Raw genomic sequence first — 17374 nt, forward strand, 5'->3', positions numbered from 1 at the left:
CCCCTCCCTCTAGCCTCCATTTAAACCTGCTGCTGGGTCTCGATTACCTTTACCTTCCAAAAGATCCTCCCGCTGCTCTCAGCTGCACACTACTTGTGTAAGTGGAAACGTGTTAGATCTCACCGTTTGAGTAGCTTGCACGTTACCCAGAAGTTCTGACACCCTTGCACCTGCGAGCAGACAGGTGAGCTCAGCGCAGCAACGTGCCCCAATTATCCACCGTGGTAGTGCGTCAGTGAGCGATCTGGCTGGAGCGAACAGCAGGGTGCTGAGAAACGGCAGGGGTCCTCCTGACCTGAGGTGCTATTAATCTGGGTGCAGAACAGCTGAGAAACAGCTCCGCTCGTGTGTTTGATGAGCCGCTTATCACGGAGCCCTGCTGCTTTTGAGTGCCGATGTGTTGGGCTTTCTTTTTAAAATGCTTTGTATTAATTAACCCCCTACCCACGACTCCCCTGTTCCGGTTGCTCTCTGCTTGGCTTTTGTTCTTACTGTACCAAGTTGAGGTAAGCAACACTTTGCTGGGATGGTAACTGCACAGAGTGATGCTTTCTGGATCTTCTGCATGAGTAGAACCTGTGGCTCTTCGCTCGGAGGATTCGAGTCTTTATACTGCCCGGCCTTTAACTAGCAAACATGACATCGTTGCCAAAGCGGTTTGTCTTAGTGGTCCCAGTTTCATTTCAGGATTATATAGCCGCCTTTCAGTGCATTTCATTTGAAAGATTTCTCAAATCCTCCAGCGCTTGTATTTTTTACATCCAATTATCATTAAATTGTCATTAAAGAACAGTGACTGGGGTTAGTCAGATGCTTGAGCCATTCGCATAATTTCATATTCCTTTTGCTCAGCAAAACAGCTTTTGCTTGTGTGGAATGCTTTTGTGAACCAGGGCCATTTTCACAGCATTAATTAAGGACAGACAACAGGGCCTGTCTTGTAAAACTCAGCTGTGCACTTAAACCAGCTGTCGCAAAGCTGACATCAGTGTCTTAAATCCCCGCAGAGCAGGCCAGCAGTGACAGTGTTGTGGAAAAATGTCCTTTTGGAGGAAAGCATGATGTAGTCTTAAAGTAAAGCCGTGGCATCTTGTGGCAGCCACTAGCCTTTTCGTTTTTAATGAGAAGTCCATATCTGATTACGAAGACACTGATATCCGGCAAAACCTCTGTGTCATGAATAGAAATACTATGAAACTGGAATTAATGTGTGACCTTTGTATAATAACATTTAATTTTGACTGTTTGAACGGAAGCTTAAAGGTGATCTGGACTGGCCTATAAGGGCTAAAAGAGATTTTCACTATAAAATTAGTTTCAAAGAAAGGTGATGGAAATTCCACCTGTGCAGTAAAAAAAAATGAAAATAACTTTTATTTAGTTATAGATTAAGTTTCGGAAAGGATAGAGAGGAAATTACTCTCTCTATCTTTTCTATAACTTCATCTATGTGAGCTGGACTCACAGTGTGGTGTGTCAAAACATGTGCAAGCCAGTATTTAATAGGGGTGCACCGATCCGACTTTTTCAGTCCCGATACCGATACCGATGCCTGGGCTTTGTGTATCTGTCGATACCCGATACCGATCCGATACTATTGTTGAATTAATAAAAAACTGTATACCTTCCACCTTACCTTCTTTGAAGAGACTAAAGGCACCATTCTTTACTAACTTAACATACCCAGGACAAAATAACAGATGTTTGCAAAGTGTTGAATTATTATTTATTAAAAAACAATTTTGCATTCAAATCTAAAATAGAATGTAAACAAACTTCTTTAAATAAATAAAATGTAGCAGTGGAAAAAAACTGTGTATTGGTCAAACATACAATAGTAATATGACAGTTACCAATCACTGTAAACATCTGAATTCTTATAAATAACAATTGTGCATTCAAATATAAAATAAAATGTAATAAAACTCTTAAATTAAAATAAATAAAATGTCGCCTCAAGAAACAAAACAATAGATTTACAATAGTAATCAAACAGTAACCAAACATTGTAAACAAAAATATAAAGTGCAAAATCCTGCAAACAGGAATTTAAAATGCAACATAGCAGCTGAACCTTAGTAATAAACAAATGCTGAATAAACAAAGTTGGCGGAACAACAACTTGATCAGACATACAAATAATAATAACCAAACATTGTAAACATGTAGTGCAGTGTCACACCACCATCATAAACATGACCTGTGAATGCTCACTTAATCAGCAATGGCAAATTCTTTCTCATGAAGACAAGCATTTCTGCTCTCTCTGCTGTAAGCCTACTTCTCTTTTCATCCACAATGTTAGAAACTGTGCTGAACACTCGCTCACTTTCCACACTAGTGCAGGGGGCACAGAGGTATTTTGTGGCAGTGGCAGCAAGGCAAGGTAATCTGTATTTGTTGACTCCCCAGTACTGGTATGGGTTGTCTGAGGTAGCAATGGTTTTCTCTGCAAGATAACCATGCAGTTGGACTGCAGGGCTTGAGCTGCTTGCTGCACCAGGATCTTCAGACTCCTCCACAATTTGCTCAAACTCTTGCATAAAGCTGCTCGGTGCTGCTGCTTCCACCCGAGGGAACTTTTCCTGTGGTTCTGCGGCCTGTGATGGTCCGGCCTGTGATGCTCCAGCTGTGCTCCTCCTCAGGTCTTCCTCTAGTTCCCCTGTCAGTGCATCTTTTGCACGCTTTGCAGATTGTGCACTTGTAAAGTATCTGAAACAGAAATAAAACATATGTTAGGCTAAATGAAACACTTGATAACACTAAAAAACCTGAGGCTGGCTAGATAGATAGATAGATAGATAGATAGATAGATAGATAGATAGATAGATAGATAGATAGATAGATAGATAGATAGATAGATAGATAGTTTTATCTATAAAATAAATTATATAAATAATTTGTATCAATTATATAAAGAATGTAAGCCTATATAATTTATATTCTAAATGTTAACATTTACAGCATGGCATCTCATCAAATACAGTAGAAATGTGGAGAGTAAAAAAACTATAATATAGACCTAATGTAATTAGTTAGGTTACATTACCTGTCTTTATATCTCGGGTCCAGCAGGGTGGCAAGTGCATATAGGGGTTCATCTTCCACAGTGTCGAAGCGTTTGTTGACAGCTTGAAGCAGGGTTTTTTTCATTGTTTTGATGCCAGTATCTGCATCGCCTTCTTTAGCAAGGATGCGTTTGAGGACCGTGACAGCTGGAATGACGTCAGCGGTGGAGGCAGTCGATGAGCTTACTTTCCGTGTTAGCTCTTCAAATGGTGCTAGAACAATGCTTGTTTTTTCTAGCAAAGCCCACTGGTTAGCGGTCAGTGTACTGGGCAGGTCATGGTCAGCAATGTAAGCACAGAGGACTCGCTTCTGTTCCAGAAGACTCTGTATCATCAAGTACGTAGAATTCCACCTCGTTTTGACGTCTTGTTGCAGGCGTTTAGGTTGCATTTGCATCTGAAGCTGGATATCCTGCAGCCTTGAATACGCAAGTGGAGAGTGTTTAAAATGCCCCACAATTTGTCTACCGATTGCAATGGCATCGCTCACACTCCGTTGTGACAGTAGTCCCTCATTGACTACGAGCTGCAAGCTGTGAGCAAAGCAGCCCAAGCTCCGCACTCCCATGTTTTCCATGGCCTTTTTCATGTTACTTGCATTGTCCCGAAGTATGACATGCACTTTGTTCAAAGGAATGTGCCACTTGTCAAGTATATCCGTAATTGCAGCCGCGATTGTATCGCTGGTGTGTGAACCATGGAAGTTTTTTGCTTGAAGCATCGCACCGCGTGCTGTACAGCTCGTGTCCAACCAGTGGACTGTTAAACTTAAAAGCGACATTGGACTCACAGCAGAGCTCCATATATCAGTAGTAAAGCTCATAGCTTGTATATCTTTAATCTCTTTCGAGACGTGTTCGCAAACTTTTTTGTACAGTTCTGGCAGTGCGGTCTCGGAAAAATATTTGCGTGATGGAAGAGAGTACCTCGGCTCTAGGTGTTCCAATAGGCGACGGAAGCCCTCATCTTCAACAACAGACATTGGTTGAGCATCTAAAACAATGAATTCTAAAACTTTCTGTGTAATTGCCGATGCTTTCAAGCTTTCCGCCGGAAACTTTTCGCGTCTTTGAAATGCATCCTGCAAAGTTAGTTGCTGGGCTGTATTTTCCGCTCCTTTTGTTTTGCTGAGCTGCAGGAATTCAGCGTGCTCCTTAGCATGGTGTTTCTGGATGTGCTTAATTAAATTGGTAGTATTGTACTTTGCAGTAATACCACCTCCCCTCGAAACATTTACTTTGCAGACATTGCAAACAGCCGACGAACTAGTTGGCGTGGCAAGCGTGAAATATCTCCACACAGCCGACTCTTTGGCTCGCTCCATGTTGCTTCTATTATGCGACCCGTATGCGACACACGTGAAGCTGAATGACGTAGATTCTGCTGCGACTGAAAAAAAAAACCCGGATCGGCCCGTGGATCTGTTAATTTTTCCGATCCCCGATCCAGCTATTTTGTCAGTATCGCGGCCGATATCCGATCCTAATATCGGATCGGTGCACCCCTAGTATTTAAAGGCGGGGTGCATGATTTTTGCAGAGTACCAAAACACACTTGTAGCCAATCAGCGTAAGGGGCCTGTCTACTAACCGACATTGTTGCCTGGATTGTGTATGTGTGGGGCGGGTCTATCAAAAGAAGGTCCAGATTATAATTGGGTATAGGGGCGTGTTTGTTTAGGTGATTACAAATATCAACATTGGCTTTCAGAGATCATGCACCCCGCCTTTAAGTGTAACACTTCTGTCTCACTTTACTCTAAACCAGTGGTCTTCAACATTGTGCCCGCAGGCACCAGGTTGTCAGCACGAGTTATATTAGCTTGGCTTGTTTTATGTATGTTAACATTTAAAAAAAAGTAAGACAAGACATATCATCGACTAAAATAATATAAAATCAAAAATAAAATCTCCAGATGCTATGTTGGTCTTACCATAAGTTATGTGTATAACAGTAGGAAATGTTTAGAAAAAGGGAGGTTAGTGTGTGTTTACCTTATGATTTAGTGGAAGTGTGAAAATCTTATTTTTCAGTATATTCTGCTCTTTATCCTATGTGATTTTTGTATAAAGGTTGGCTAGGCATGCAAGCTTAGAAGAGAACAGGGATTACTCTTGTCATACTATTTACTCCTTGAATATTACTCGTACACTCCAGGGCTCAACACAAATATTTTTTATACTGGCCCGGATGGGCCAGTGGTTCAGGTTTTCACTTGCCCTGCCAACATTTTCACTGGCCCCAATAAAAAAAAATGTTAGTGTCACATATTTAAAAATAATTTATATATATAATAATTAAATATATTATATTTATAAAATTAACTTAATTCAAAGGTCAATTTTTTACTTTTGAACATTGTAATTGTAATTGGGGAGGAAACAGTTTGTAGGAATAAAAACCATAGATGAGATCTTAATATCTCAGTTGTTTCTCCTAGATGTCAATAAGATTAAATGGGAACCAAATGAAAAGTTATACTTTTTATACTGTATTATCTCAAAAAAGAGAAAATATATCAACAAGGTCACAAACTGGACTCATGTTTGCCAAGTCTGCTATCAGTTGTTAATATTTTTATACAATTTTTTAAATATTTGTCAAAACATCAATGTTTGGCAGCTGTAGAATCTAAGTACAGTATATGAATTTTATAAGTATTCCAACAATTGTCTTATTTTTAGATGTTTATATTTCTGATTGTAGGAGAAACATCTGAGACAAAGAAATAAAAGAGCACTCAAATCTATAAAAGCTGTAAAAGAGCAACATCCAAACATGACTTTTTTCTGACGGCATGAACGACAAGCTGGCCACGTATAAGGTAGCACAAAGGTAAATTTATTACATTGAAAATATGCGTGAGAACATCTTAATGAAAATACACGTCCTGAGAACACACTTAAAATAAAATGTGGTTTATTATGTTTACCCAGCAGATATTGCCAAAATATAAATATCAAAATTTAGAGCATATAATTCATCCAGACACTTTTGCAATAAATGTAACCAGCATACAAAAACACTGCTGCTAAAAACACATTTATGTAATTTAGTTTAAAAGCATGTTTAGCCCTTGCGGTGATGTCCCTGTGTGTTATCTGCCCCCAGTCTCCCCTTCTCAGTATTTGTGCTCCCTAAAAATAAAACCTACGGTCTCGACATTGCTAGCATCATACTCTACCAGCTGAGATGAAATAGAGGATAAAGGGTGAGAGATGGGAAGGAAAGAGTCAGAGGGAGGTGGAAACTGGGAGACAGAGATGGAAGGGTACTGAGAGGTAGACATCTGCTGTCCAGCTGAGCCACCCTCACATTAACTCACTCAAGTGCACACTCTCATTGTCACATATTCCCAAGGGCCTCCTATCTAGGTTTGGGGACAAGGAAAGTATATTTCAGTCATGCGCAAAGACAAGCAACACCCGGGCTCGTGCGCACGCAAACATTCTCAGTCACAGTGTATTTTATCTATTACTTTTAATGCGTATCTGAGACGACCGGTATTCTCCGTCCATCCAGCAGATGGCCCTGTTGTCACTGCTTTTTCAGGCACCTGTGGGAAAGGCAACTGAAATGCCACACATGGGAGGGTTAAGGATTACTCCTAAAATCACACTCAAATGCCGTTAGCTGAGTAAAGAGAGCTTATTGTTCCCTCAAAGTTTACATGTCAAGGTCATTAGCAAGTCGAGCTCATAGATTTTAGTTTGATGCCATCTTACACTAAGGCGCTCCGCACAATTCCCCGACCATATGCGTGTGTGATCGGGGGTGTGCGACATCATCTAAATAAATCATGCTAAATCATTGTATTCTCAACAGGCTGTCATTGCTTGCCAGCAATGCTCCTCATTCGACTGCCTCGGCCACGCTTTAAACACCTTTTCCTTTAAAACGACGTTGCTTTAAACTGCCAAGGAATAAAACCCGACCATTGATCACAGCCAAGACTGCCCCTATTGAAACACGGTTGCGTGCACACAGACGCATGGCGATCGTGCAGATTTAAATGCAGTCAGGCACATTATCAGGCTGTGCTCAGTCAAGCTCAAACATTCCATAACCTCAACCTTCTCCGTGACCCCTCCCTGCTTTTAACAACTGCCGACATAGTTTTGTGCTGTTATGTGATCATGCTCGGATGAAATCTGTCAAACAGCCCCCTGAGTTATTAGGCTGTCTACGTCTGACCTTTCCGCAATCAAAGATATATGACTTAAGGGCTCAGATTTGCCATGGCAACGGGTCCAATTTGCCGCCGTGAGAAAAGGTCTAATTGTTGCAGAAATTTAATGATCTAGCGCGACATCGGGGGCTGTGAGATTTTATGAACTGTTTACGCTATAATTTTCTTTTGTTAATGCATTCCCTGCTTAACCCTCTCGCTGCCGCCCGCCTGGAGCAGGAGGGGGTGACGAAGGGGGGTATACAGGGTGAAAAGAAATGGATGCTGTGTACTAATATTAGGAGGGGAGATCTGTGACTGTTTGCATATGTGTGTGTGTACTTGTAACATCTTCAACCTGTTTGCAACCCTTACGTTTAAAAGGTGAAAATATGGCTGCTATGTTTTCACGAAAAACCTCAGTATTATCGCCCTGCCAAAGTAGACAGCAGTAATATATTCTACAAGGTCAAAGACAACTGAAATTAAAATGTCTAATCAGTTAATTTGTTTTATTGCGAGGGACTGGTGTGTGATTGGACACAGGCAACGCGGGTGAGAGAGTGTTAGAGACAGAGAGGCTGAGAGATGGATGCTTAGATATGCACACTGATATTTTGACTGCTCTTGATGTGGGGAACTATTGTGTTATTCTGTCATTGAATGTTGATGAACCTCTGACTCTTTTTTTCTTTCTGTCTGTCTTGTTTTTTATGCTCTCCCCCCCTTCAATCTATGTTATAAGAGTGACTTTATTAGATGCCGAAATAGACTTATATTTTATATCTCATTAAATATTCAAAATAAATTCAGCATATTTGATACGTTCATACATATTCAGATTCAGTAACAAGGATCAGAATATTTTGATTGAACCCATACAGAAAAGAATATTTAGATTTTTCTTTTTTGCACGCTTATAAATCCATTCAAGGGAGCGGGTTGAATTACAATTGACTTCATTGTTTTTTAATCATTAGTCTTTATATCATATATGCAATAGCAAAATTTTGGTTTGCATTAAATCATTTGTTGTTGTATTTTACAGATTGATGTATTTGTAACTCTATTACTATTAGCTGCGCAAAGGTCATGGGTTCGATCCCCAGGGAACACACACATACCAATAAAAAATAAATGTAGATTAAATGCACTGTAAGTCACTTTGGATAAAAGTAGCTGCCAGATGAATAAAGGTAAATGATGTATATTGTTTCAGTGCCTAATATCTTTCCAGTACGTTCAATTTGATATTAATGTGAAATGCTGATTGAGCAGGTAAGACTGTGCAGATATTTATTCATCTTGGAAAGTAATACCCTCTCCGTTTTAGAAATGGCATGAGAGAGGGCTTTTGTTCGTCCCTCGTGTCTTTGACTATTTAATTGCATGGGAATGTGTGCTTTAAATGAATGTCTCTGATGTGACCTCCATTAGGTCCAGTAAAGAGGAATGGTCCACTGCTGTTTGTTTAACTTTAAGCAGCAGTAGAAGAGGTCTAGCCTTGATTTATTAGCGCTGAGTGTCAAATGACCATGATGAAGTACATTTCCATTTAAAAAGACTTCAGCACTCAATCTGGAAAAGTTACGATGGGAACAAACAACATGGTTAGTCAGTGAAGGAGAGAGGGACGCTATACTGAAATCTTATTAGGGATGAGAAATGATGATGTTATTATGAAAGGGACTGTCACTTTTCATATTTAATCCTTTTACTATCAGTATACAATATGTAAATTTAGAGATTTCATTAGAATCTGAGTTTTTATATATAAGAAGGGCAGGACTTTAATTAAAAATGTTTGTTGGTTAAACATTTGCTATCCAAGAATATTGCAAAATGTGCTCACAGACCGCCTTTCAAGGCTTTGGGAACCATATATGCTTAAAAGACACATCATCATGGATATATCCTCATAAATCCTCCTAAATACCTTATTTTCTGCCCTGCTTAACTCCACTCCACTGATTGTATTCATGATATTTTAAATGTACAAGAAATTTTGAACTCGAGCTGTAAAGTTAGGCTTATCATCTTATAACTTATCTTAACTTATTAGTAGGGCTGGGAAAACAATTTGATTTTTTTATTAATATTTTTCCCCGTGTTTGATTCAAAATCGATTCTCACAGGCCACAAATTGACCCCCCCCCCCGGATTTTATTTCCGCAAACATTGAACGTAAAATTAACGTAAATCTAATTACTAGTCTTCTCCACTAGATGTCACCCTTTTTTTTGCCTTGCGCAATGTTACCAAGGAGCGAGAGGCGACCCTGTCATTTATTAATTCAGTCTATAATTTAATATATTATAATGTAATATAATATTCTATATAATCTATATTCATTGAGTTGAATCGAGAATCAAGTATACAAATCGAGTCGAGAATCGCAATCAAATCAAATTGATAGCTTGTGAATCGAAATCGAAAAGATCTGAATCGATACCCAGCCCTACTTATTAGACTGGAGTTTGTTCATTTTTCACACACTTGAAGTGTAATTTTGATACCTTATATTGAGGAACGTTAGGGGTCTTTGTAGTGTACGTTTCAAGTCTACATCAGCCAACACAAACTTGTCATTGCAAATCTTGCAAGGTGAGGAGGTGTGTGTGTGTGTGTATACCGGCTGCTATCCAGAACAGTGATGAAGTGATTTTTAAATGAAAATACACCTGTCTTTAGGACAAATACATGGCACTAATTACTTGTCTAACCTAAATCTCCTACTGCCAGATGTTGCTAAAATACAGAGAGACAGAGACAAATTGTATGCCACTTTTTTAGCCAGTGCACAAATATAGACGTTTAAATCATTTTTTCCTTGACCCTGTTAGAGAGGCATTCAATGTTAGCGCTAAGTCAAGGCTAAGACTAATTGTAACGGTATGGTAGGTATCTCCTAATCTTGTCTCTATGCAGTCTGTTCCTGACATAAGAGGGATTATGCTCTTATCTGCCCCTCCTCCTTGTGTTCTTCTACTCGACAATTCACATTTCTATTTCAGTTACGTCCTTTTCACCTTTCCTTACCCGTCCTGCCCTCCTCTCCTGTCCTCCAACCTCCCCTCATAAAAAAACGTCAATGACTTATATACAGTTTTGAAGAATTTCAAGGCATGTGTTAGATTCGCAGTGGTCCTCGAAGTGTCAGTTACAGTAACTCAGTGAGAGCCGGCCAAATAAAATAAATAAGACATGCTTTCAAAAGTACCTGGCATAAAACAAATCCTCTTTCTTTCTCCCTTTCATTCATTCTTTCTTTTTTTTTATCACCCAACATTTGTTAAAAAAGGGACATACCCAACTCGTTGGGTTGTAATTTATCCTATGCTGGGTTGTTTCAAAACACAACGGCTGGGTTTTTCCCCTTTCTGATCCAATGCTGGGTTGAAAAAACCCAGCAGCTTTTTGAATGTTATCTCTTTCTTTTTCTCTATTTCTCTTTCTTTTATGTCTCTTCCTCTCTATATTTTATATCTTTGTCTAATATATAAAGCAAAATTAAATAATTGAAAATAGTATATACTAATGTGTTAAAACAGAAATAGTTCTAATACAATATATTCTTAACTACAAAACTGAGTTACATTGAAAACTTGTATTATAAATTATACAAATATATGATGGAAACATTAAGTCAAGGCAAATTCACTTATCCGTACAAAATTCACTCTTATCTTTCTTTCTTTCTTCTTTTTCGTTCTTTCTTTCTCTTTCATCTCTTCTCTTACTTTCTGTACCCCCTTCCTATTTCCTAACTGTCTATATTTGAATTCAGCATGGGGGAAATTATGTGCAGCCACCACAAACAGCCTGCCTCTCTTTTACTTTAAAAGACAGGATAATGAGAGGAAATATCTATTTGCTCAGCGTAATGTGTGTGTTCACAATGATGTTAAGAGACTGGCGTGTCAGTCTGCGCATACGTTTCTGCTGCAGGAGAGAGGAAAAGGACGTGGCCTTATATGCATTCCACAAGACTCGACTTTTGGTAATGGGCTGCGGAATATTTAATTTCAGTTTTTAAAAAAAATATTCCCATTTACCACAAGAACAGAGGAAATCATGCCATATTGTTGTGCCCTTGGAGCAAGTTAGATTTTAAGTGCCTTGCTCAAGGCGCAACAACATCACTCAGAAGAATAGCAGGACATTAGAGCCTGGAGCTGTTCGGTTCTAAATCAGAATACAAAATCTGAATTTAAAGCAACATTGCTGGTGTTCTAAATGAGACTATTTACCTAGTTGGTGGAGTGTCTGCAGATTTGTGCCACGTGTCAGACAAAGTTATTTTGCACTTACTGTCTCTTGCATGTTTTTTAATCAAATTTGTGACTAATTTGGTAACGTTATGCATTTGGCGGATGCTTTTATCCAAATCGACTACACATTTTTCTCTTCAGTATGTGTGTTACCTGGAACACGACCTTTGCAATGCTGGCGAAATGCTCTACCAGTTGAGCTAGACAAACATTTAAAGTCACAATAAAAGTGAAATGAAAAACTGTAATTTTTTGCAATATTGTGTTTTTTTTACAAATAACTTCTGTGAGCTTCATTATTTTATTCACTATATAAAATGTATATATATATATACTCATCCAATTTAAGAAAAAAAACTGAAGCAAGAAAATTATTTACTAATTTAAAACTCTTTGTATGTTTTGATAATCGTTCTGAATCTGATCTCAAAAAAAAATTCTTCACAAAAAAAAAATGCAATTATTTCAGCTTTTTGCTATTTTTTTTAATTTAAGAAAAATACCCATATTTAAGAGTTTATAAGCAGAGAAAAAATATAGATAGGATTTTTTTGTTTTGTTTTTTTGTTTATTGTTTGTTTGAAAGCAGAGGGCCTGTTCTTTCATTTAATATAATTGTATGTTTATATATTTTTAGAAGAAAATTTTCCTAGAAGGCATTATGTGAAAGTTTTGTGAAAATCACAAAAAATGCTGGCAGGCAACTTTTCAAAAATGGCTGGCGGAGAATGAGTTAATAAGATTGGATTTTTTTACTTGTACATGCTGGATTCCACGTTTACAACACTTTACTGTATTTAAAGCCATATCACCACAATTAATGTTAAAAGGTGTTCAAATGTGGGAATCAGTGTCTTTATTTTGCAAAAGGTGATACAATTCATTTGAAAGTACAGTGCTATTTTTAAACCCTTGCAATTACCCTAGATATTTTTACATTTTAAAGTGAAAGTTGAGTCATTTGTATATGACCGTTTTCCCCCAAAATTCTATCTCTAGAAGTCTACACTGTAAAAAGATAGCTGTAATTATGCAGCTGGTTGCCAGTAACTTACTGTAGAAGATAAATAATGTTCATTTAACTTTGAACAAACTGTTGCCAGCAAATAACATAAATGTAAAATCTACAGTAAGTTACTGGCAACCAGCTGCCAGTAATACTGTCGTTTCTACATAATTTTTTTTACAGTGTAGAAGTTTTCTTTCCAATGTCATACTGTTATCCGCCTATTTCCTATTATCTGCATATGTCATATGCTCCAAATCAGTGATTTCCAACTGGGGGTACGCGTACGTGAAATCTACTAAGAGCAGTTCAAATTAGTACAGGGTAGGAAATAAACAGAGCTGATGCTCCTCAGTTGATGCGCTTGAGTACAGCACCACAAACATGAAAATGTGGAGTGTGAAATTCCAGCTAACAAAGTAAAAGTACACTAAAAAGAACCGGAGGATGAAAGATGAAGGATTACAAGAAGTTTTGATACACCTGACGTTACTTCTCCTTGTGACTTCTCCTCTTTTCTCCAGCAAATTACATAGCATTTATTGGCAAATGATATTTTTGAAAAATATGTTCCTCTGGCAATTTGAAAACTACATTTAAATATACTTTCCTCCCATTAATGTTGCATCTGAAAGGAAAACTTCTACAAAAGCATATCCATTAAAGTCGCAAAAATAAAACCTTTTCAAAGCTAATTATCCACTGCATTTCTTTAGTAAGTTCAGTCGTTATTTAACGCCAGAATGATGGTTTTCCGCAAGTGCAAGCTGTTTGTAAATCTGGCCCTTAATGTTTTGATAGTGTGACCAGTTTTGTTGATAAAAGCTTTTTATTTGCAGATCAATGTATATTTAATGAATACATCCACTAATCTTTCTGAATGACTGCATGACAATTTATAATAATATCAAACTGAGCTGTAACCTTAGCTCTATTCCTGGTTTTAAACATCAAGACAAAGAAACATTCTTCATCAGTCCGTGCTTTTTACTTTAATGATTAAAATGAATGAATAAATAAATTCTTTTTACTAATTATTTTTCTTTAAAACACAACTTTGGTTTAGTTTCGATGAAGGGGTACTTGAGCCTTACTGATGGGGTCGTGGGGGTACCTGGGGCTAAAAAGGTTGGGAACCACTGCTCCAAATGATGGTTTTAGATGGACCACCACTCTTCAATTCTGGCCTTAACCGCAGACCGTCTTCATTTGACATGTCTTCCACGCCTCCCCGTGAAAATCAATCAATCATTTTAATTATTTGTGCAAATGTACTAATTAGTTATCAGGTGACCCCTCCACTTGCCTCCCCAGCATCCTCTGTATTCAAAATAAGCTTCAGCGCATGGGATTGGTACAGACCATCGGCAAATATTTACTACTCCCATCTCATTACGTCTGGAGTGGCCGCATGTTCTAAAAAGCTGACCGTGAATATTTTAAAGTCTCTTGCATGCTCTAAAATTTACCTTGACCTTTTCGGGTCTGGTTTGGCCACACCAGAGCAACACCGGGGGTCCACTTTGTCCACTGCAACCATGCCTGTATCTTCATGAGTCCTGGTGTCGAGCCCTGGGGTTTTGTTAAGCTGTGTGCATACAGACAGAAGCATTCATTTTCTCCTTACTATGTCTCTGTGAGGTTTGCTTGTTAAAGACAACTGATATATTTCAGCTTTAGTGTGTCCAAGGGGAAATGCTGACCACTTTTATTTCTCGAGCTGAGTGATTAGCAAGTTGGAATTTGTCGATACAATAGTTATGAACGATTGGAGCAAACCTGAATTGGGGCTATAATCTTTTTTTCCCTCTGTGCTTTGATATTGCTAGTCTGCATTTTTGCTTAAAAAGAAAGTGATTAATCAATAATTAATTTGAAGCCGTGGTATTGACAGAGGCAAAACGATGGAAATATTTTCCATAAATCTGCTGTTTATTGCAGGTGCAATTCAGCACTGTTCTGCTTTGCCTCGGCACTCGTGTAAAGTATGGTGTGCGGTGCGCTCTCCGTGCTTAGCAAAAACCTGCTGTCTTTGAAATGTGAGACACATTGTAGTTTATAGCTGAACGTTAGGAAAGTCCTCAGAGTGCAGTTCTTAATTGCGCCCATGAGTTCATCTTCTTGTAATGTAGACAGAGAGGAGAGGAGCTGCTGGGAGCTCTTCATGGCTGGAGAAGACTGGTTAGAGGTCTCTCGGTCCTGGTTGTCTCGTTTGTGCTCTGATAAAGCAGATCTCTTCACGGTCTCTGTTCCTGACCTTAATGTCCATGTAAAGTTAGTTCAGAGAATTGTTTCTTAACACAATATAAATGTTAGAAATGTATTGCTGAAGCACGTTACAAAGACTGCGAACTATGTAGTGCTAAATTGTGGAGTTATTCTGTTGAACAGTTTCGCACCTATGTACAGGATTTTTTGATGACGCACTGGAGCCACCAAACATGACCTTGCCCCAACAGAATCGCATCATTTCAGGTGGTAGTGGTACTTGAAAGTTAAGGTAGACCAAAAGCGGACACACCCCAAGCATTTGAGAGCAGAGAATTCTGCCTGTTTTCCAAGATTTTGATAACTTATTTTATTTACTAGCCCTTTTTAATCATTTAAATTTGAGTGGTGGCACAATATTGTTTTTGTTATTTAAAGAGCGTGTTAGTAATATGCGCCTATAAATGAGACGACAACGCGCATTTTCTTATTACACACATGGACAGCACACAAACATTTTTAAATATAAAAATGAAAGGATTAAAATTGTATTGAGTTTCTTGGAAATAAATGAAAGATTATGAGACATTAGGTGTAAAGAGCTGCTTCACCTGTAGCCTGGTAAGTAACTGAATGTTTTGCTTCATATTTCTTTCAAATGCTACCCCACAAAATGTATTATATACGATTACTTTGTACCTTTGTATATGGTAAGATGAGAACCTTTTTTAAGTAATGCTTTTCGAAACACTCACGGCGCTATGTGAGTGCTGAAACGTTTGTAAAATCTTTATCTCCTGTTTGGTACAAATAAAGTATTTTTAGAGTACAAGCTTTTTTTGCATATTTATAAACTATTCTTTGAGATAACACTGATCAGGTAGGCTATCCATACATTTCCAGCAATTAAAAGCCTGCTCATTTTACTTCCATTACTGAAAAAAAAACGACTTTTAAAGAGAACCATAGGTTTTATTTAAAAAACTATTTCAATACAAAACAACCACATTTTTTTAAACATCAATCTTAAACTGGTGGTTTTCTTCCTCTGCTTAGTTTTTCAGTTTTCCTTTTAGACTGCGCGCTAGGCGCACAACCATTTTTCCTGTTATTAAATTAGCAAAAGTGGATTCGGACATGCCTGTTTAGACTGTGCGCCGTGTGCTTTAGACCACGTGTTCAGATCATTAAAATAGGGCCCTTAGTATCATACCTTACTCAGACTTTAATGACATATAAGAGTATGATTTGCATATGACTATAGGCAGTTTTTTGAATGTCTAAATAAAAGATTAGCATCTTAAGTAATCTGGTTTATAAGTAAGAGTCATTGTTTTTGAGAGTCTCCAAACACTTGCATTTGTTTTAATGCATGGATTGTATGCATAAGTTATTTGCTCTCTTAGTAAACCAGCATAATGTAAAGACTGCTGTCAAGTTGCTGTCATGTATGATCCTCAGACAACGCATTTCTTCAGTGAGTGCATAAGAAATTATTAAAAAGGTGTTTTTTATAACATTACTCATTTGATGAAGAGGAGAACTAAGTAGAAATATTAGCCATAAGGACAGGAATTAAGCAGATAAAATTATGCCTCATGCAGAGAGCACCTATTTGTTTTGTTTGCTGCTTGGATAATTTAAAGACAATGCCGTGTCAAAGCCTAGCTTTGATGCATGCGCCAGCGCTTCTTTTCCCAGCGGTATTAACCCCAGCCCTTCCTGCTGTATTGTTCAGGTGTACCAAAGATATTTTTTTAACTTCATTGTTAAGAAATCACCACTCAATAGACATTTTTCCCCCTTTCCACAAAGGACAGTTTGCTTTGTCCTTTTATGCGGAAATGTTGGAGTTGTTATTTTAAACCTGGAAGTCTTGCTTTATGGTGAGACATGACTTGCAAAGACACAACATCCTCTTCCTTAGTAGAGAAAGGTGGTGACCGGTGATGTCTGGTATTAGTTCCTCAAACAGCTGGGATTGTGTCTTGTGTGAGAGAATGTGCACTTTTCTGGAGTCTAAGCCTGACAGTAGCATTGACCAGAAGGAGGAGAAAGACCAAAAACCGAACGGTTTAAGGGAGGGAAGAATATGCAAAAGGGAAGGAATAAAGCAGCTGTGTTGGGGCCATATGCCATCCCCTTAGAAGAAGGTAAGGTCTGTCTCTTCACACATCCCTGGCTTAACATCAGAAGGTGGTCACTGGCCATGCCGCACACCCGACCAGTCAGTTTGATTTAATGAGAGAAGCTTTGGATGCCACCGTCTGTCCAGAGAAGAAGAAAAAAAGAAGATAGAACAAGAAAAAAGGGAGATGCCCAAGTGATCCAGCTGCCCACCGGACTGACAGATAAGTGTGTAAAGTCCCATAACTCCAGAAAAGGGCAGAGTAGAGAAAGAGGTATAGATTTCTCACCTTGTCAGATTTTGCACATGGTTGTGGAATACATGTGAGATAGGAAGGAGAAATGGAATAAAGAAAACTGCTAATGATGAAGAGTGAGAATGGCTGTGTTGTCTGGCACAGGAAACTGCGCGTGTGGCAAGGTTTTAATGATGCATCTGCTCATGTCAAATGATTCTGGACACATGGCAAACCCTTGACTGCTGGAAGCTTTGATGTCATCACACACACATATACACAAATGCATG

General features: G+C 38.4%; 1 protein-coding gene across 1 annotated transcript; it reads right to left on the reverse strand.

Moving 5' to 3' along the window:
- Nucleotides 1-1688: 1688 nt before the first annotated feature.
- On the reverse strand, nucleotides 1689-4472 carry LOC135778923 (zinc finger BED domain-containing protein 4-like). The gene is made up of 2 exons (XM_065289577.2): nucleotides 3050-4472; nucleotides 1689-2712 (listed from the first exon to the last, which is right to left on the reverse strand). The coding sequence occupies exons 1-2, from the start codon at nucleotides 4390-4392 to the stop codon at nucleotides 2211-2213; spliced, it is 1845 nt and encodes a 614-aa protein (XP_065145649.2). The 5' UTR covers nucleotides 4393-4472; the 3' UTR covers nucleotides 1689-2210.
- Nucleotides 4473-17374: the final 12902 nt, after the last annotated feature.

The sequence above is a fragment of the Paramisgurnus dabryanus genome, chromosome 2 (genome assembly GCF_030506205.2).
Source record: "Paramisgurnus dabryanus chromosome 2, PD_genome_1.1, whole genome shotgun sequence".
Taxonomy (NCBI): domain Eukaryota; kingdom Metazoa; phylum Chordata; class Actinopteri; order Cypriniformes; family Cobitidae; genus Paramisgurnus; species Paramisgurnus dabryanus.